General features: G+C 53.7%; 6 protein-coding genes across 6 annotated transcripts; 3 read left to right on the top strand and 3 right to left on the bottom strand.

The window, feature by feature from the left end:
- Positions 1–223: 223 nt before the first annotated feature.
- On the top strand, positions 224–2,212 carry BKA78DRAFT_329384 (putative MFS peptide transporter Ptr2; the record flags this gene model as incomplete). Its single annotated transcript, XM_066889663.1, has 7 exons — positions 224–446; positions 497–699; positions 748–921; positions 1,020–1,419; positions 1,490–1,546; positions 1,616–1,786; positions 1,842–2,212. 7 exons carry the CDS (start codon positions 224–226, stop codon positions 2,210–2,212), a joined length of 1,599 nt encoding a protein of 532 aa, XP_066749582.1.
- BKA78DRAFT_359376 (uncharacterized protein) lies at positions 1,995–3,453 on the bottom strand (the record flags this gene model as incomplete). The annotated part of the gene is made up of 2 exons (XM_066892377.1): positions 1,995–3,036; positions 3,124–3,453. The coding sequence occupies 2 exons, from the start codon at positions 3,451–3,453 to the stop codon at positions 2,461–2,463; spliced, it is 906 nt and encodes a 301-aa protein (XP_066749581.1). The 3' UTR covers positions 1,995–2,460.
- A 684-nt stretch (positions 3,454–4,137) lies between these two features.
- BKA78DRAFT_15293 (uncharacterized protein) lies at positions 4,138–5,896 on the top strand. Its single transcript, XM_066882977.1, has 2 exons — positions 4,138–4,810; positions 4,871–5,896. The coding sequence occupies exons 1-2, from the start codon at positions 4,449–4,451 to the stop codon at positions 5,721–5,723; spliced, it is 1,215 nt and encodes a 404-aa protein (XP_066749580.1). The 5' UTR covers positions 4,138–4,448; the 3' UTR covers positions 5,724–5,896.
- On the bottom strand, positions 5,897–8,481 carry BKA78DRAFT_15296 (carboxypeptidase S1). The gene is made up of 5 exons (XM_066882979.1): positions 8,039–8,481; positions 7,812–7,989; positions 7,513–7,719; positions 7,153–7,243; positions 5,897–7,103 (listed from the first exon to the last, which is right to left on the bottom strand). Exons 1-5 carry the CDS (start codon positions 8,260–8,262, stop codon positions 6,070–6,072), a joined length of 1,734 nt encoding a protein of 577 aa, XP_066749579.1. The 5' UTR covers positions 8,263–8,481; the 3' UTR covers positions 5,897–6,069.
- A 245-nt stretch (positions 8,482–8,726) lies between these two features.
- On the bottom strand, positions 8,727–16,020 carry BKA78DRAFT_303006 (Sec23-binding domain of Sec16-domain-containing protein). Its single transcript, XM_066887506.1, has 3 exons — positions 15,683–16,020; positions 9,877–15,582; positions 8,727–9,821 (listed from the first exon to the last, which is right to left on the bottom strand). Exons 2-3 carry the CDS (start codon positions 15,533–15,535, stop codon positions 9,196–9,198), a joined length of 6,285 nt encoding a protein of 2,094 aa, XP_066749578.1. The 5' UTR covers positions 15,536–15,582; positions 15,683–16,020; the 3' UTR covers positions 8,727–9,195.
- Positions 15,957–20,388, top strand: BKA78DRAFT_303004 (uncharacterized protein). The gene is made up of 3 exons (XM_066887505.1): positions 15,957–18,044; positions 18,091–19,038; positions 19,087–20,388. The coding sequence occupies exons 1-3, from the start codon at positions 16,124–16,126 to the stop codon at positions 20,118–20,120; spliced, it is 3,903 nt and encodes a 1,300-aa protein (XP_066749577.1). The 5' UTR covers positions 15,957–16,123; the 3' UTR covers positions 20,121–20,388.
- Positions 20,389–20,448: the final 60 nt, after the last annotated feature.

The following is a 20,448-nucleotide window of genomic DNA, read 5'->3' as shown; positions in this document are numbered from 1 at the left end:
TATCCTGACGTCCGCCGCCCAATTGACCTATAAACATGGCCACCGGTGACCATGGCGCTGCTGAGGCAGTCACGTACGGAATTCTGTGCGCAATTGACAACATGTGTGAAGCTTACAATCTTTCAGGCTGGAGGAGTCTGTTGTGGGAGAAACAAAGCAGGAGGCTCATGTTGCAGACGACTACTCGCCCCCAAGTCATTCCATGGAGCGCGAAAAGACCAACATGGAAGCCGACGAGAAAGCCTCACCCATGACTCCGGACGGAGAAGAGCCTACGGACGAGGATAAACGCCACTTGCGAAAAGTTGGAGAGAAATTGCCCGTCTCCGCATTCTTGATTGCGTTCGTCGAGCTGTGCGAACGGTTCACTTACTACGGCATGGGAGGCTTGTTCCAAAACTACATTCAACGACCTTTTGATGGAAGTCAAGGTCGTGGTGCTCTTGGTACAAATTCAGTTCCGGTCCATCGAAGATCCGCGCTCATTGTTTTACAGGCATGGGTCATCAATCGGCCACTGGCTTGAACCTATTCTTTCAATTGTGGGCATACGTCTCTCCAATAATTGGCGCCATAATCGCAGACCAATATCTTGGAAAGTACGTCACCATTCTGGTGTTCTGCGTGGTCTACATCGTAGGATTATTGATTCTGCTGCTCACTTCCTTGCCCGTGTCATTGGCTCACGGAGCAGGCTTGGTAAGTACTTCTGTTTTGCAGCTGAAGAATTTCACTGACCGCATACAGGGAGGCTTCATCGCTGCCGCCATCATCATCGGACTTGGCACTGGGGGAATCAAGTCAAACATTGCGCCATTGATTGCGGACCAGTACAAGAGACGGAGGATGGAAGTGAAGACGCTTCCAACTGGTGAGCGTGTCATCATCGATCCTGGCGTTACTATTCAGCGCATATACATGGTATGTTGGAGCAAAACCCCCTTTCCACATTAAGAAGCTAGGTCTTTGGTTTCTTTCGAATTTCCAACTGACTGAACCTTTGCTGACCGTTCGCAAAGATCTTCTACTTGTGCATCAACTGCGGAAGCTTGTCTCTGCTGGCAACACCTTACATGGAGCGCGATGTCGGCTTCTGGTCTGCCTACCTACTTTGCCTGCTCATTTTCCTCTGCGGACTCACCGTGCTCCTCTTGGGCAAGAAGTTTTACGTCGTAAGACCACCCGAGGGTTCGGTCATCACGAATGCCTTCAGAGCGATTTGGATGATGATCAGATACCGGAGCCTGGACGCGCCCAAGCCCTCATACCAGGAACGCCTTGGGAATGCGCAAGTCATGAAGTGGGACGACCATTTTGTGGACGAGCTCAAGAGAGCTTTGATTGCCTGCAAGGTTTTTTGCTTCTATCCCGTATACTGGGTGGTCTACGGCCAGTTCTCAAACAACTTTGTCTCTCAAGGTAAGTCTTTCGAAATTACCCCTTTTTTCCCCTTTCCCCTGAAATTCAAGTATGCTCACTGCCCTTCCAGCCGGCGATATGCGAGGCCACGGTATACCTAATGACCTAATGCAAAACTGGGACCCTAGTAAGTGTAAAAAAATAAGTCAAATCATAAGTACCTATCCTGATTTTTAATTTTTTTTTTTTTTTTTAGTCGCGATCATCGTCTTCGTTCCGATCATGGACCGCATCTTGTATCCGTTCCTGCGTAAGATGAAGATCCGCTTCCCACCCATCAATCGCATCACGCTCGGATTCTGGATTGGCTCCCTTGCCATGGCGTATGCAGCAATCGTACAGCACCTCATCTACTCCTCAGGACCATGTAAGAAACCCCACCACATCAGCCCCTGAATGTAAACTGACATTGGCAACAAAAGGCTACAAAGACCCTCTCTGCTCTGCGTCTGAAGACTCCTCGGGAACTGCGCAGGGAAACAATGTGCACATCGCTATCCAGACTCCGGCATACATGCTCATCGGGATCAGCGAGATTTTCGCCAGCGTAACGGGTCTTGAGTATGCATACACCAAAGCGCCACCCTCTATGAAGTCGTTCGTACAGTCAATTTATTTATTGACGACGGCTTGTGGGTCTGCAATTGGAATGGCACTCGTCTCGGTGTCTGTGGATCCCAAAATTATATGGATGTTTGTCGGCCTGAGCTGCGCGAGCTTTGTTGCGGGCGCGCTGTTCTGGTTTTGCTTCCACCATTTGAACGATAGGGAGGATGAGTTGAACGAGCTGTAGGCTGCAGAGGACCTGTGCGCGTACTGGGAGGTGACGAATGCTCGCACGTTCGCACGCTCGAAGCCTCTATGTGTGCACAACTTTGGACATAGACAATCTTCAACAGGCAGCATTCCCGTCAACATTCTCACATGCAGCTTCTGGTATTTCGGGGATTAATTTGTACAGCCAATGTAAATGATAGCGCATTGCAACTCCGATCCTGTCGACCAGGTATTCTCGCACGCCAAATATCACTCTACTTCTACTCAGGACACCGAGTACCCCTTGAACTTCTTACAGTCGACAAAATTGTGCTCAATGAACGCAGTGTCCAGGCGAACGCCGTAAACATCGTCCCACTCCTCCCCGCCAGGAAAGAAAGGATCTTCAACCATGACATGACCACGCACACCCACAGGCTCATACGGATGCTTTGTGATGGACGTGTTGAAGAAGCGAATCATATTATCGCAGCCCCTGGACGGTTTGACGTACGTCGGCTGGTTCGTCGCATTGATGTAGAACTGCATGGAATACGGACCGAGACCGCCACTGCTGCCGTCGTTGTTGGTGTGGAAAAGCGTCGTAATCGAGGGAGGTTGTCCATTCGACTCGTCGAAGCCGACGTAGGCGTCGAGCATGGTTGAGTTGGCCGAGTCGTCGGCGTATCCATAAGGGTCGCAGGGCGGTTGGAAGCTGGATGGCAGCACGTACGTGCCGTAGGCTGCGGAGCCCAGAATTGAGACGATGTTGGTGGAGATCATGGCTTGCACGGGGACGTAACGGAAGGTGGAGTAGCCGTCATTGAGGAGGTCGACGAAGGGATATTCGATGCTGATTCGCTGTTTTGCATGTCAGTGCCTGCTGTTTCAGGCGTTCGAATGCTCCTTGTGAAGCGAGCGAGGTAGCTGGGAAGCTTCAATGCATACTGTAAAGTCTTGGATCTTGATTCCAAAGGATTGAACGTCATGGTCCTGGACAGCTTGAAGAATTGCAGGATATTTGTCTTTTGGGAAATCGGGGAGAAGCTTCTGGTACGCGTCGGTCAAGATCTTGTACTTGGGCCCAACAATTTCCTGAGCTTTTGAGAGAGGAATTGGAACCACAGCGAGAGTTCCATTGAAAGTTCCGGTTACTTCTTTCGGGTATGTTTTGGCTATCGGATTTGGCTGTGACATTGACTGGCAGGGCGCAGAGAGAATGCCACCAGCAAGTGAGCACACTGGGAAAAGGGAGAGAGCCTTCAAGATGGTAGACATGTTGAATTGATGTTTTGAAAAGTAGAACGCTTTGAGATGGAGGTGTTGACGATGTTGGCATGGCTTGAGCAAAGGGAGAAGATCACTAGCGCGAAGTGACTTTGGGCCGATTTAGGCGTGGGAGACTGTCTTGATGACCACACTTTGATCTCCTCCCTCAATGACCTTCTTGTATTGATTCGCTCTTTCGTGCGTAGAGATTGATCTTCTTGGATATCGATAATTGCGTGCCAATGCGATAGCGCGTTCTGGCACAATTGAATTGTTCGAGCGCAGATTTCAAAGAAGGAGAGAGAAGCGATAAATATGAGCTTCTTGCGTTCCCAAAAACGAATCAAAACATGCTGTTTTGTTTTCATGAACTGTTTGAGGTGGGGTTTAACTCTAGCCAAGGCTTGGTAGCTAAAATCCCGGCATGCACAACAAATCGGCTGTGGAGGTATGCAAACTCCCATGTGGAAAGGTGCGCGAATAGGGAGAATTCAACATCCTTGAATGCGAAACACCAAGGCAATAGAGAACACAATGTAGGCGGACAGGGAGCATTCAAACACCAAGTCAAAGATATGCATTTGTGGAGTGCGACGATCCTTTGGCCCAAAAGGGTCTTGTGCGACACAAGCCAGGCCGCCGCCGACGTGCGCCAGCCACCACCCCACAACCCAAGCTCCCAAGGAAGCTTCGCCTTGACCTCAACTCAACACCAACCAACACGTATGCCACCATTGCGGCAGCCCTACTACACCGAACCAGGTACCGGACAACACACGCGTGCAGTCTCCTCTTCAGCTGCCGAACACCTTCACAAGGAAGCCCTTCCAACGCCTGTCGGCAACGACGGAGGCACATCCGACCCCCGCATGAACTTATCCGAACCCTCTCAGCTATGGTAGCCGATACCTAGCTCGACAACAACGTCAAAATGAACTCTTCAACTTTTGCTCAATCTGTCCTTCTCCAATCACGACCATAGCTGCAGCGAAGGAGAATCGCCCATGATGCCGAACTTCACGCTCTCAACGACCATCTTTCTGCCAGCTCTTCTCGCCGCCGCCATTTATGGATGCTTCGTTTGCTCCTTCAACAATGGATTGATACCCAATATTTCGGCACATCTACTCAGAGGTGATGCCGTGATTCCGGGTACAGACGTGCCATTGAAGCGACACTATACGGGAATCGGTCCAATCGACCAACAGCTAGCATTCCTGCAGATCTTTTTCTGGCCCATCACGAGCGGCAAGAGCCCCAGGCTGTTTCTCCAGGGTATACACTTTGTAGGGCAGGCGGGAGCATACTGGACAGTGATGGTCCTCGAGGCCATGAGAACTGGGAACAAGGGACGCATCATTACATTGTATGGAAGCACTGCCAACGGTTCCAAGGAGCAATCAGTCTAACACTACATGCGATGCAGCACAAGCGTATTCGGCCTCCTCTACCAAAACTTTTCCCTGGCATTCACAATCCCAATATGGGCTACGATGTACCTCTTCACCAAACGCAAACGTCCCTCTTCCGCGCTCCCCGTCGCCCTCTCGCTCCCAACACCGTCCATCGCCGCTCTCCCACCAGCCGTCTTCCTCGGCCTCACGGTCCCGTCAATCGCCATGGCGCTCCCGTCACCAGCTCTCGTCTCGCACGAATTCCACCAAACCGCCGTCGCCGTCTGGCAGCCGTTCCCGCTGTGGATCTCGCTCGCCTGGTACGTCATGCGCCCGCTCTTTGCGACGCGCTCGACGACGGAGCGCCTCAGTGCACCGGGCAAGACGTACGCTGCACTCAGCCGTGTCCACGTCTTCGCCCTCTTTCTGGCCGTCTCGTCGCACGTGTGTGCGATGACACTCTCGCTGGGCACCGTGCTTGTGCCCAACGCCTTTGCTCCGCACATCGTCATGGCCTTCGATCCCATCGGCGTCTTCCTTCCTCGGGTGACCTCTCCTGGCGCCCTGTACCCAATGAACGAGGGCGTGCTGCGCTTCTTGCAGTGGGACGAGGCAGTCAGCTGTGCGGCGGCGCTGGTGTGGGCGGGAGCTGTATATCGCGGGGATACGCGCGAGAAGGGCAGTTTCTTTGCGGGATTGGTGGGTCGGATGCTGCTTTGGACAGTCGTTGGTGGGCCGGCGGCGGCGGTTGTTGCGTTGGTTTGGGCGAGGGACGAAAGCATACTTTGCGCGGCTGTGGATGAGGGGAAGGATGTCAGCAAGGGTAACGCAAAAGTACAGACGGGCTCTGGAGGTACCAGTAAAGTATCAAAAAAGGGGAAATGAAAAGCAAGAAAAGAGGAGGGTTGCTGTCACTGCAACATAATGATGCGGGAAAGGTGGGACAAGGGAAGAGGGGGGAGTCTGGGTTTAAAAATCGCGCGCTCATCAATATGGTTTTATTGATGGCAATCACTTAGGCACAAGCGCTTGGATGCTCTTTGTGACGATTCTTAAAGAGAGAACATAATCGATGTTCATGTCATCTGGAAATTGCAGACCGCCCATTTCCGACCTTACTTATCACTGGAAAGCCTCGGAGCTTTTCGTTGCCCACCATGCAAACGATACTTTAATGCAGTAAAATGGTGATGGATACAGACGCCACATTCACTCCCACCACTCCGAGACCTCACGCCTTGTTTTTCCTCCCAAAACTCGGCTTGAAGAGCCTCCTCGCATCGCGCTTCAGCACCTTCTGCCTTTCCCGACGCGATGGGTTCGGCGCATTGGTCGTGGTGTTGTACGTCGCATTTGACGGCAGCACCTCCATTTGGACCGTCGCATTACCCTCGCGATATTCGCTCGTTAGGGTTCCGGTGGTCAGGTAATCGGCCGTGATATCGGTCTTGCCAGTCGCGATATCCTTTCCAGCGAGGGCGCGTTCAAGCAGGGCCAACGAGGCAAGCGGCTGATAAAATGGAACCTCATGGCCTGACTCGTAGACGCGGACGAAAGAGTAGAGACCGGCCTGGCGGACCTGGCCATGCGTGACATTGTCGGACGTGATGAGGTCTGTAAATCCGGCGTCGCTGTAGCCGGAGGCAGCAATCTCGTCTGCGCACACTTGACCGCCCAGCCAGTTGCAATTGTAGTCGGCGTCTCCAAAGTACATCATGACTTGAACACCAGCGTCGAGCAGGTTGCGCACGTCCTGGATCGAGTTCATGCGGCGTCCGTCATCGCCAGTCGTGCTGAATGCATTGTAGACGGCGTCACTTGACTCGCTAAAGTTCTGATACGCGCCAATGGCTTCTTGGACGTGAGGAGTGTTCAGGTAGTCGACGTAGAAAGAATACGGGAAAGGATCAGGGGTCAGCTCGCGGAAGTCGTACTCGTCACGGCCGCTGTAGATGTCGTACAAGTTCTCAACTTCGGTGGCGCAGAAGCTGTCAGCGATGCTACAGATCTCGTTGAGTCCTTGGCTGTAACATTCGGTGATACGATCAACACAATTGCCGGGGCCGTAGAGGTTGTTGTACCACATCTCGGCAATGCTGTCGTTGAAAGGCTTGAAGTCATAGGTGTTGCCGGGCCAAATGGAGAAGTTGTAGTAAGCCTGATACTGGATCAACGGGTCAAACCATCCGTTGCCAATCAGGACACTCTCCAGCTCGATGTGTAGGGCACCGGTGATGTTCTTGGCGTTCTGTTCCAGAATGTAGTCTGCATGAGTTGTTAGATAGTATTTTTGACTTCAAATTCGTTAACATACTGTTGAAAACAGGCCCATAGTGTCCTCCATATGATTCCGTAGTAAAGTGAAATCCATTTCTTGAGTATTGGGGGAACGCTCCCATGAAGCCCTACCTTTTGGTCAGCACAAGCTCCCTACCATAGTGGACCGCAAAAGAAATAGCAACTCCAAAAGCAGACCAGGGGTGTCCGAATGCTCCTTGTAGCCACCTTCTACAAACTCAAACGTCCAAGTCTTCAGATACTGAGGTGTTTTAATGCTGCCTGCATTCACATATCTTTACTTGGAAATTTGAACGAGCGACTTTGGCACCGAACCTTGGAAATGATACTTCTTTCGTCCTAGATTCAATTGGAAAAGGGTTTTGTTTTGGCATACCTGAAGGGTCTTCCAGAAATTCGGCGCCGCGGCATCCGTCGCATTTGCCGTCAACGTAGGGTCCGGGTTCGAGTAAGTTCCACAGTCAGAAGCGTAAGACGGGCACGTGTTGTTTGGCAGCAGGATCAGATCTCCCTGACTGGAATAGTAGCCCGGCGAGGGGATGGAGTACGACAAGCCGACTTGAGTTGGTTGGTCAATGTACAGCTGAAACAGGCCCGGGTCAGTATTTAAGGTTAACGTTAAGCTCAAGTAGCCGCGCGGGACGGCTCGACGACCCCGGCGGCTCCCCGACTCACCATGTTTGTCGCGTTGCTCCACGAGTACGGGTTGCTGTACGGATTGCCATCTTCGTCGATGCCACATGGTCCGTTCTCTTGAAACAGACCGATCATGGACGACGACCCGGGCCCGCCATTTAGCCAAACGGTTAGCGGAGCTGTCGTGGGATCTTGGTTGCGTGCCTCAAAGAACCACCTAACGACTGTCAGCTTTGATTTGCTTTCCCAAAAATACCATCCAATACCAGAAGATATGCTGATCCTCTGCGACGTCGGCGTAGCCCGAGTAGCTCTTGACATTGGGATCGAGCTCACAAATGCCGGTTGGCACCTCCTTGTAGCGCACGTTGACACCGGCAGCTCCTTGCTTGAGCGTGAGGTTCTTTGGCGGCGAAACAAACTGCGCCAAAGCAGGCGAGAGCAAAGCCGAGGCCGTCAGGGCAGCCTTGATCATGGCGAGGGACGGCATCGCAACAGCAGGAGACAGCAACAAGGGGGAGGACCAGTCGCGCACACGAGGCCAAGATTGTGGCCGGCCATGTCCGTTTATATGTCAGGTACAGTAGTAGCACGACGGATAGGAAGGCAAGTGCCGATGGCCACAGGTGGATCTGGAGTACGGAGTCGCACAAGGCCGCCGCGATAAGAAGACGGGGGGAGCCACTTTTCCAGGAACCGGTCCGGCTCGCTAGATGGCGCTACGACGGGAAAGGAAGCTGCGCTTGACGTGTCCACGGTGTTTGAAGCCTACCGTCCGAGGAGGATTTGATGATTCAATTCATGTAATCCGTGAGCGTGATGGTTTTGTTTTTTCATGCCAGGGAGCGGCCCGAAATCCTTCGAATGACGAGTATCCTGCAAGTAGCCGTCGGGAAAGTAATTGGGACTTCTCTTTGACTTGATTCAAGACATAATCCTGCGCTGATGAAGTTTAACGCGTGTTGTCCTGTTCGTCTAACAACCAAAAGGCGAGACCAGACAAAGAAAAGAATGGGTGATTGAGGTACTCGCCTTGCATTAGCGAGATCACAGCCGTCGCATATCACCGCCGGAGTGTCCATCCCCGAGGTTTGCGACTCTCGCGTTCTAGTTGGCCAAGCTTTTGCTAAGCTTTTTAACCGTGAGTCGACTGCACACACGCTCCTGGTCGGCCTCTCTGTTTCCGGGACAAAAGATCTGCTTGCTTGGTTTGAAACATCCTCCCCTATTTCTTTGCTCAGCTGGATAGATGAGCGAATGAGATGCTTTGGCTGTTACACGCTCAACTGAGTTGCTTACATATGATACAGAAGGAAACATGCATTATCTATACAAAAATTCCAACCCAATGCCATCACTTCATCTCATCATACCCAGACAACCGACGTCGACCAAAATCTCGACAGTCGAAAATCGGCTCCCCTCATTTCGCCATGACATCGACATATCTGCCTCCTTTGCCCTTCTTCCTAGCAGCGCCCTTTCTAGGTGCCGGCACTCCCAACAAGTCATCGATGCTGCTAGCATTTGACATACTTGTCTGTGGACGACTTGGAGGACCGCCGAGGCTAGGGGTGCCCGGCGCTGTGCCCGAGACGCTGGCTCCACCTGCTGCAGCAGGTGGTGCCGGACTGGCGGTGCGTGAAGCAGGGTTTGAAGGTCCACCCATGGGAGGCGGCATGCTGGTGCTGCGAAGTCCCATTCCCGGATTTGGCGACGCTCCAGCAGACGCAGAGCCGCCCATCGGGGGCATTGGAGGCGTAGGAGCCCCCTTTGGTGGTCCACCGCCAAGGTTCATGGCACTCGCAGCACTGCGCAAACCAGCACCCGGTGGGCCTGCACGCGGGGGTGGAGGCGTGGCGGTAGGCTTGGCAGCTTGGTCTGCTGGATCGGCCTTCTTGTTGACCCACTTCTTAAGATCCGTGTCGTAATAAAATGAATTCTCCTCGCCCAATTTGGCGCGGATTGGTTTAGGAGAATCATCAGCCTTCTTACTGAACCAGCCACCAAGCCAGGAGCTTGACTTCTTGGGTGCTGGTCCTTTTTGAGCTGCAATCAAGACCGTCAGTTGTATTTCGATAACATTAAACAAACATTTACTTACAATCAGCTTCGGCGGCCTTGCGGAAAGCTTCGTCGGCTTGTCGGTCCGCTTCCGCCTTTTGCTGTGCCTTGAGAGCCGCGGCACGACGTTCGAGCTCGTCGTCGTCGTCATCCTCTATGAATGACTTCTTCTTGGGTTGAGTCTCTTCTTCTGGCTCGGGATCAGGCTCATATGGTTGATAGGAAGGCGGTTCGTAAGAGCTGGTCGGGGGTTCATAGGAAGTTGACGGCGGCTCATACGAGCTGGCTTGCGGCTGGCTCGCGAGTGGTGGCCCAAAGTCGCCGCCACTCGTGGGATGGCCGTTGCTAGCTGAATGGTCTTCCTCGCTGGGACCGGTGGGAAGGGGCTGGTATCCAGCGAAAGCAGGGGCTGTGGTCGGCGTGTAGGGGCTCCCGAGAGGGTTCGGAGCGGGCTGAAACGGAAGATTACCACCAACCGGCGCATAAGCAGTTTGTTGCTTTGGCACTTGTGGTTGATAAGAAGGGAACGAAGTGGATGGAGGGGTCTCTTGATGCGTGAACAGTGCATCCATCGGCATTTCTGGCCTGCGTTCAGACTCTGTCGACTGCCTGGTAGGAGCATACGGAGACTGGCCAGCGGGAGCATATCGGGAACGTGGCTCCTCAGATGATGCACGAGGCGCATAGGGACTCGTTGACGGGGCATATCTCGACCCCGCAATCGTGCTGGACGGTGCAAGCGAAGGTCCCCCAGCAGGAAGAGAGCCGTAGACATCAGCCACAGACGGTGATCTGCTTACTGATGGTGTCTCACCGGCAACCTTGGCAAAAGGGCTGGCATCCGGCCCCGAACCGTTTGACTCCGCATCGTCGTCGCCGGCAACAAAGCGATTGAAACTCGAGAACAGACTACCAGTCACTTTGCCCATCGATGGCTTCGAAATCCAAGACGAGGACCCGTCCTTGGGAGCTTCGGATAATCGCTTCACCAAATCGTCAAGCTCTGCGATAAGAGCAACGTTGTAGTATGGAGAGAGGCGAGTCGTTGCTTTCATGGATGCGGAAATCGCCTCACAATAGGCTTGGGCTTCAGTCTTGAATCCGTACTCAGCCAACGCGAGAGCATGGATCAGCTTGAAAGCTTGAAGATGCGGGATTGCCGGAGGTGCTGCTGGAGCTGATAGCGTGACGGCGTATTCGAAAATCTCCGTCAAGAGAATTGGCTCGATGTCTCTTCCCAGCTCGAAGCGCTGGTTAACATGGTCTGCGCCAAGCAACACGACGTGGGCGGTCGCGTCGTCAGCTCCGCCAAAGACGAGTGCCGATCGAGCAAAGAGGTAGCAAATGTGCGCAGCTTCTACTCGGCCGTATCCTGCCAGTAACTTGCCAAGCGCAAGTAGCGCTTGAGCATCTCCATCGCTTCGATTGCTGACAACCAGCAAAAGGGTCTCTCGCCACTTGTCTAGACCGTCGAGTACATTTGTGTTGGCACCGGATCTGTCGACTTTGCTGACCATTTGGAAGCCCGCCCTGGCCGAAGCCGGCACAAGCTCGTCAATGCTCTCTTCCCAGTTACCTGCAAAGACTTCATAGACTGCGGCGAGGGACAGGTTGTTGCCGGCCACCTGTCGCACTTCCTGGCGAACAAATTCTTGGATCACCTGCTTCCAAATGTCCCTACTCAATGTCGAGGCAATCAACATTGCATGACCCCAGAGCCGTTTGTCTGCCGCATCCCAGACGGCCTTCTCGCGATCTCCTTTGTAAAGATGGTTGCGAAGGACATTGATGGATTGGGGATCGATGGGCTCACCGGCAACGGCCGAGCCTGTCTTTGCTGCTGAGCCCATGATATCCACCGGACTTGATAGCTCAGGTTCCGCCTCTTGAGCTTCTGAAGAAAGAACTTTCCGAACGGCCTGAGTGACTGCATCCGACCCCTCGAGGTGCCCGTCATGCTCAACAAAGATATCAAGAACCTTCCAAAGCAGTATCTTCTCTTCAAACCGGATCCTGACGTCTGACGGCAATTCGCCGTTGAAAATCTTGCTGTTGTAATCTTTCTCCATGGTCTCAATACTTTGTTTCAACCAGTTTACAATGTCTTTCTTCTTGCCCTTAGCCTTCAAAGGACCCGGGAATTTGACGATTGGGTCCCAAAGAGGACAAATATCATTGGCCTTCTGGATGCGAACCTCGCCAGCTGTGCACTTGACCATTGGCATAGCACCGCCGGTTCCATATCGGGGAATGGCCTTGGGAAAACTGGTGAGGACAGTCCCGCCGAGCCCCCACTTGAAAATGGGAGCGCCCTTCCACCTTTCCAAAGGATCTTCAGCAGTCTGATCAATTGGCTTAATGTAGCTCAAGTCCCGGGAGAAAGTCCGGCGGCGACGCTGCTGTGCTGCTGTCGTTGATGTGTTCACAGCACTGGGTGCCGTGTAGCTTGGTGTAGCAGCAACATAGTTCGGTGCTGAGGTGGTTGGTGAAGTCACACCGTTTGTCGAGGCTGGTCGCTCAATCTGAGCCATTTGAAGCTTCGGTCCTTTCATTGTAGCACCTGGCGATTGAGATTGTGCACGACGCACAGGGGGCAAGCCAGCATCCTGGCCCGGAGACATTTGAGGAGGTGGCTGTGGAGCATAGTTGCTGGTGGCACGCTTCGGTGGTGAAGTCACCGGAGAAGCCACAAACGGAGGTGGAGTGCCAGACTTCCTTTCTTGATCTGGGATTTCTCGCACCTGCTCAAGACTGGGACGACCAGAACCACTCAAATGTTCTTCCAGAGGCGTTCCAATTGACCCACTACGACTGCCTGATGAAAGTGGTCTCTGGTTTTGATCCAAATGAGGTGTACTATGATAGGCCAAAGGACTAGAAGTTCTGGGCGCAAATGGGAGTGCGGCGGCTTTCGGAGGCCCAACAGGCGGTCCGACAGGTTCAGCGCTGTAGCGGCTTTGGGCGGCCGTGGGCGCCGAAGTGGGCGCCGAGGTGGGCGCTGGAGAGTATCTTGATGAGGGGGCAGCAGCTGCTGGAGCAGGTGAATAACGATTGTTTGGCGGGGCTGAAGCCACAGGCGGCGTTGGAGAGTAGCGACTAGCAGCTGACGGAACTTGTGGCGGAACTGGAAGAGCTTTTTGAGACGACTCTGCAAGATCAGGGAAAGGATTGAGACGTTCCGGGGGTTGGAGTTGGGCAGCTGCGGGAGTTGCGTACTGCTTTGAGGGTGGTCTAGGAATTTGGGAGGGTGGGGGAGGAGTGAAAGTCTGAGAGGTTGCTGACACTTGTCGCTGCAGCTGTGGGGGATTAGAAACAGGAGGAGCATAATTCTGGGACGTCTGGCGAGAAGGAGGACCCGGAAATGGAACAGGGGGCGGTGTGGGGTTGGCAACCTGAGGAGTATATCTCCCAGATGGTCGAGGCTTCGGTACTAATGGAAGTTCTTCGAAGAAATCTCCTGTGCTTGGCTTGGAGCTGAGGGTTGGGCGTGGAGCAGCCTGACTCGAACTTGAACCAGGGAATGTTGAGGTTTGGGGCGACTGGTTGGAAAGCGGTGGCGAGGCACTTGCCGTAGTCATGTTGGAAGGAGGAGGCTGCGCGCCTGTAGACGATGTATTCGAGTAGACACTCGACGACCTTGGTGGCGGGGCTTTTGGCTGGCCGGCAGGCGCCGATGGAGCATATACCATGCGTTTCCGCGGTGCTGCCGTCTTTGCAAGGTCTTCGGGGAGATCATAAGGCGAGGAGTAGCCTCCCTTTGCTTTGTCTACAAAGCTCTGCGCTGAACTGGGCATCTGAGGCCTCTGCGGAGGGTTGGGCTGACTTTGATATGAGCCGTAAGGCGACGCTTGTGGTACAGGAATAGGAGGCTGAGGAACGTTTGCAAAGCTGGTGGCTGCGGGCGCGTAGGGGTTCGTGGCTGTCGGGACTGGCTGAGAGGGAAGGGAAGGCGAGTATTTGTTTGCCGTAGTATTTGTCCCCGCAGCTCCAGCGATGGTTCCATTTTGAGCATGTCCACTTTCGGGTTGTGGGATAGGATCGTCCAGGAAGCCCTCGTCGTCGTCCAGGAAGAAAGCTGACGGGTCTGTCGTTCCGCTCCCCCCAACTTCGTCATCAGCGAGTGCTTCGGCCCACAGGTCGCTAAGATCTTTCTCTTGCTTGGGTTCTTGCTGCGTTGCCTGGCCTGCCTCCTGCGCCTTGCTGTCTTGTACAGAATCATTTGCAGCACTGAAACCAAACGCATCATCGCCTGCTGTACCCCAGTCTAGGTCCGGAGCTTCTTGAGATGCTGCCTGGACCGATGCATTCTGAGTGGCGTTTGAGTCTGCTGCAACGTCGAATTCCGTATCAAGAGCATTCCCCCAATCGAGCCCACCCTGGCTCGCTGCTGCTGTCGATTTGGAAGTTTCAGTCTCTTCGCGGTGGCCATCAGTACTTGTTGCCAGCGCGGAGCCAAAGTCGTCGCCACCGGCATTCCCCCAGTCCAAATCGGCTTCCAGTGGAAGTTCCGCTTGCTCTGAAATCTTGTCGACTTGCGGGAAATCCTCACTCGACTCATGCACTGGTCGTGAGGGCGTTCTGGCGGGGAAGCTGTCATCCTCGATGGACCCCCAGTCTAGATTCGGTGCTTCGGAAGCCCCCTCTTGCTTCAAGCCAAACTCCTCCTGGAGCATTTCATGACCGGCATTTACGGATCCACCAATGTCAAACTCATCATGACCAGCTGTATCCCAACTTGATTCTGCCACGCCATTCGAATTCAAGCTTTTGTCTTCGCTCGCAGCATCGGGTCTGTCCACAGCGGTTGGCTCAGTCTGGGTTTCTAGCTTCGCAGGCAAAATATCTTGAGAGTCGTCTGCTTGCAAATCCACAACTACCTCAGGTTTTGATGGCGCGAAGTGGTCATCTTGACTTGCGCCGAAGTCGAAATCAGCTGCGGAATCCCCCCAGTCCAGTGCAGCAGGCTCAGGTGCAGCGGCCAAAGGCTCAGCGGCGCTTTCCTGGACAGCTTCCTCAAGCGTTGTGGTTTCACCCTGATGCTCATAATGCTGGTCTTGTGGCAATACCTCCGTCTCCTCTGCTGCTGGATTGGTCTGGTGTAGAGCCTCCGTGTTTATTTTTTCAATGTCAGGCTGCTCGTGCTCGATGTCGGGAGTTGGTTGCGAGTCCTGGGCAAGTAACGGCGTCGATTCTGCAGCGGTAGTTTCTTTTGGGGGCAATGCCATTTGCTCCGAGGCTGGAGGTGGATTGGACACAGCGTTTGACAAGTCGACAAGTTGTTGAGCTGAACGCGATGCGCTTTCGTCCGTCGGCTCCGGTTCTGATTCCAGCGGCTGGGCTTGAGGAGTGGTAGCTCCCTCTGGCACCGGCGTTGTGGCATCCAATCTCTCTGCCACCAATTGTTCCACTTCGGCGTGGCTCCTCTGGGCAAAAAAGTCGTCGTCCTCTTCGATATGAAACCTTGGGTCGTCGTTCAACGGATGACAATCCTCCGATGTTCGAGGGGCCGTCTCAACCGCCTCGTCGTCCACAATCGTACTCGAGTCCATGCCGTCCTTGTCCGCGTTCATGGGAGAGTCGGTGGAAGAAACGTGGGAGGTGGAGAGAGGCGCAGGGGCGCCCTCGCTATCAGGGCGCAGAGCCGGGTGCCAGGACGCGCTTTGGCTCTGATCGTCGCCAGATGCTCGGAATGCGTCCATCGTGTGGAATTATTTTGTAGCGCGCCGAGAGACTGCATGCGACAGCTCTATATTTTGGGTGGTCAGTAAATGGCGGAGATGTCCAACGGCCGAGGATGGACGGAGCCTGGCTTGCCGACGAGCAGCTGCTGGGGCGGAAGCACCGACCTGTGTCTATAACTTAGGTATACGAAGAGGGAAATCTGGCGCAGAGAAAGACCAGGATGCGCAAAGTGGTCGTACAACGGCACTCAGCAAATGCAAAGAGACACCGAGGAGGCAGAAGAAACAAAAGGGCCCGAGAAGGCAGCGAACATGGTGCTGGTGTAGACGTTCAAAGATGGGTGGACCGGACGTAGCTCAGGCCTACGTGTCGGCGTTTCCGCAGCACCTCCGCCGTGACCAGCTAGAGGCGCAACCTCTCCCTTGTCGCCTACGACCATCTTTTGACGTGCACCTTTGACGCGGCCGGACTCCACCACCGAATATCCACGCGCTGAAATATTGCCTTGCTCCTCTTATCAACCCGCCTCTCGCTCCAGCAACTCCCTCTTTACCCGCCGCTGTCCGACTCCTCGCCGCTCTTCCACCACCAGATGAAGCAGCACGATGCCAGACTCGCACGAATACCATCGCCCGCATGCTCCGGACTCTCCCGTCGATGACAGCGATTCTGACCTGGAACTGTTGGACCCCATAGAATCTTCGCAAACTCCGCCGCCACGAAGCTCTCGCGACGAGCGCCGACCGCTTCATGAGCTGGGCGCGCGCATACCTCTAAGGAATCTACGAATCGGTCGATTGCGAGGCCAGGCAGGCTCACGAACCCAAGACCCAGACTCTGAGTCTTTGCGTGGCTTGATCAACGACGAAGATGGCCACAAGCGCCATTCAGCGTCTGGTAGTGTTGGCAGCTTTGGCACAGTCGGCGACGATGACGCGCCCTTGCTGCCAAACGGATCTGGCAACAGAAGATCAAAACCGCAAAGCCGGATGGCTCAACTAGGCTCACACATCAGACTTCCAAGCTTCATATCCGGCGAAAGACCCCTTACACCTCCTGAAGAACCCGCCGAACCCGCTGAGACGGATGATCATGATCCTGCCTCGAATCGGACCATAGCAGTTGGCCAAACCCAAACCACACGATTTCCTGCGAATAGCGTTTCCAATGCCAAATATACCCCCTGGAGCTTTCTGCCTCGGACCCTGTACAATGAATTCTCCTACTTTATGAACCTGTACTTTTTACTCGTTGCGCTTTCCCAAGTCATACCAGCACTGCGGATCGGATACCTTTCCACGTATATTGCACCTTTGGCGTTTGTTATGAGCATCACACTGGGAAAAGAGGCGATTGATGATATTCATCGGCGGCGCAGGGACGCCGAGGCCAACTCGGAAAGTTATACGGTTTTGCGGTTCGATGACCCAAGCGCTGGGTCCGGCTCCTCAAGGGGAACTAGTCAACGCTCCGGATTGCTCAGGAAAGGCAACAGGAAGAGTACGAGGTCCGGGGTCAATCGGCGCGTCTCTGACATTGAGGAAGAGGAGGAAAATGTGGGCGCTCCCGGAAGGCCAACGGCTTCTGTCTCCGAGGCTGTGAAACCGTCAAAGGATCTGAAGGTTGGCGATGTGTTGAAACTGAGCAAAGATCAACGCATACCTGCTGATGTGGTTATTTTATCCACCTATGTTAGCGACAATGCTGTCCAGGAGCACACTCCGGAGCTCCCATCAAATCAGCAAGAGAATCTCATAGAGACAGGTTCGACAGACGGTGGCGAGCAGGCAACAGCACAGAAAGACAACCCGACGGACTCCTCTGGCGAGGCCTTCATCAGGACTGATCAGCTAGATGGTGAGACGGATTGGAAGCTCCGCCTTGCGTCGCCCCTGACGCAGTCCCTGGACATGTCTGAGTTTACTCGCCTTCGAGTAACGGCCGGCAAACCTGATAAGAAAGTAAACGACTTTGTGGGAACGATAGAGCTCTTGCCAAAACCCAAACATGGGTATGATCCTCATGACGACGAACACACTGCGACCGAGCAAACCAAATCAGCGCCTTTGAACATTGACAACACCGCCTGGGCCAACACGGTCCTAGCCTCAAGTTCAACAGTTCTTGGCGTCGTTATATACACCGGTCCGCAAACCCGTGCGGCCATGTCCACGTCACCGTCCAGATCCAAGACTGGCCTATTGGAGATTGAGATTAACTCTTTGACAAAGATACTCTGCTTCCTCACGCTTGCTCTCTCATTTGTCTTGGTCGCCTTCGAAGGATTCGATTCGCACAAGGGTAGACCATGGTACGTATCGGTCATGCGCTTCCTCATCTTGTTCTCGACCATTGTACCAATTTCCCTTCGTGTCAACCTCGACATGGGTAAATCGGTGTACGCGTGGTTCATAGAGCGAGACAACGACATACCGGGAACTGTGGTACGGACAAGTACTATTCCAGAAGACTTGGGTCGAATTGAATACTTGCTCAGCGACAAGACGGGGACTCTCACACAAAATGGTAGGTGTCACGAAAAGTATCGTTTTCATAAGCTGACAATCAACAGAAATGGAGATGAAGAAAATTCACGTTGGCACAGTGTCCTATGCAAACGAAGCAATGGACGAGGTCACCACCTATGTCAATCAGGCGTTTTCATCTTCCGCGGATGGTTCAGATGGATCAAGCCTTGTGACACCGTCTTCCGCCTACACAGCACCAGCAACTCTGGCGACAAGAACTCGTAGAGAGATTGGTTTCCGGGTGCGAGATGTTGTCTTGGCTCTTGCACTTTGCCACAACGTCACACCAACAACTGAGGAGGTCAACGGCGAAGTGGTCACCACGTATCAGGCATCGTCTCCTGACGAGATTGCCATAGTCCGGTGGACCGAATTGATTGGCCTACGACTCCTTCAGCGTGATCGACACAGCATCACCCTTCAGTCTGTCGAGACTGGAAAGACGGTTGTACGCGTACAGATTCTCAACATCTTTCCGTTCACGTCTGAGGGCAAGCGTATGGGTATTGTTGTCAAATTCTTCCAGGGCAGTGACAGCAATCCCGTCGACAATGGGGAGATTTGGTTCTACCAAAAAGGAGCCGATACTGTCATGACTTCAATCGTTGCTGCCAATGACTGGTTAGATGAGGAGACGGCAAACATGGCAAGAGAAGGCCTCCGTACTTTGGTCGTGGGTCGCAAGAAGCTCTCTCCGCAGCAGTATGACGATTTCACCCAGCGGTACCATGAAGCATCTGTTTCTCTTCATGGACGTGACGGAGCCATGGCGAATGTGGTCAGGAATTTCCTTGAGCACGACTTGGAGCTTCTGGGTGTCACCGGTGTCGAAGACAAGCTTCAGCGGGATGTGAAGCCCTCGCTTGAGCTGCTTCGCAACGCTGGTGTCAAGATTTGGATGTTGACGGGTGACAAGGTCGAGACAGCTCGTTGTGTTGCTGTCAGCTCAAAGCTCGTTGCCAGAGGCCAATACGTGCACACAATTGCGAAGCGTGGGTTTATATTCTGCTGTTGAGATGTTGGAGCTAACGCAAAGCCAGTCAAACGCAAAGACCTCGCCAACGACTCGCTTGATTTCCTCCGCGGAAAGCCGGATGCCTGTCTTCTGATCGACGGCGAATCTCTCGCTCTGATGCTCACTCACTACCGCCATGACTTCATTTCTGTTGCCGTCAACTTGCCTACCGTAGTGGCGTGCCGTTGCTCTCCAACCCAAAAGGCTGATGTAGCCAAACTGATTCGATCCTTCACCAAAAAGCGCATCTGCTGCATCGGCGACGGTGGCAACGATGTTTCGATGATCCAGGCGGCCGACGTTGGCGTAGGCATCGTTGGCAAAGAAGGACGGCAAGCTTCGCTCGCAGCCGACTTTTCGATTGAGCAATTTTGCTACCTGACCAAACTCCTCGTGTGGCACGGCCGCAACAGCTATAAGCGGTCGGCCAAACTTGCGCAATTCGTCATCCACCGTGGTCTAATCATCTCGGTCTGCCAAACCATCTACAGCATCGCAAGCAAATTCGAGCCCATTGCGCTGTACCGTGACTGGCTGCTTGTGGGCTACGCAACGCTCTACACTATGATGCCTGTTTTCAGTCTGGTCCTCGACCGCGACGTCGACGAGTCCCTCGCGAACCTGTACCCAGAGCTCTACAAGGAGCTGACGACCGGGCGGTCGCTCTCATACCGCACCTTCTTCATCTGGGTGCTTGTGTCCATCTACCAGGGCTCGATGATCCAAGGTCTCTCACAGATCCTCGTTGGCCTCGACGACTTTTCCAAAATGGTCGCCGTCAGCTTTACGGTGCTCGTGCTCAACGAACTCGCCATGGTCGCTGCCGAGATCACTACGTGGCATCCTGTCATGATCTTCTCGATCCTCGGCACTGCAGCTATTTACATTGGCAGCGTACCATTCCTGGGCGATTACTTTGACCTCAAGTACATGGTCAGCGTGGGGTACCTGTGGCGTGCGGTCGTTGTCCTGGCAATTGCTCTTGTGCCCCCGTATGCGGGCAAATTGCTGGGACGGACATTGAGGCCTCCGAGTTATAGAAAGGTGCAGGCAGTGTAAGCGGACATGGGGTGGGAGAAGAGGCGCGGAAGTTGACGTAGTTGAGGCATCAAGAAGCAGAAACAAGGAGCGATTCGGACTCAACAGCCTCCCCATTCTTCTCCCATTGATTTGAGCAGCAAATCCGGTGTTTTCAAGGCTGGTTGGTTGGCGTTCTCATGGAGCCTTTTTCGTACTGTAAATATATGCTTCGCGGTTGTTTGTTTGGTCCTTGAGGGCCGCGCTTGTCACTTTTTGCATCACCAGGCTTCCAATACCACATGCCATTGTCATCCTTTTCACAGCCGCAGACATCATTGTGTCAACCACAACAACAAATAAACTCCAA

Source organism: Phyllosticta capitalensis (assembly GCF_038381095.1).
Source record: "Phyllosticta capitalensis strain CBS 128856 chromosome Unknown BKA78scaffold_1, whole genome shotgun sequence".
Classification (NCBI taxonomy): Eukaryota; Fungi; Ascomycota; class Dothideomycetes; order Botryosphaeriales; family Phyllostictaceae; genus Phyllosticta; species Phyllosticta capitalensis.
The sequence above is the reverse complement of the archived record's forward strand: the minus strand, read 5'-3'. Positions and strand labels throughout refer to the sequence as shown.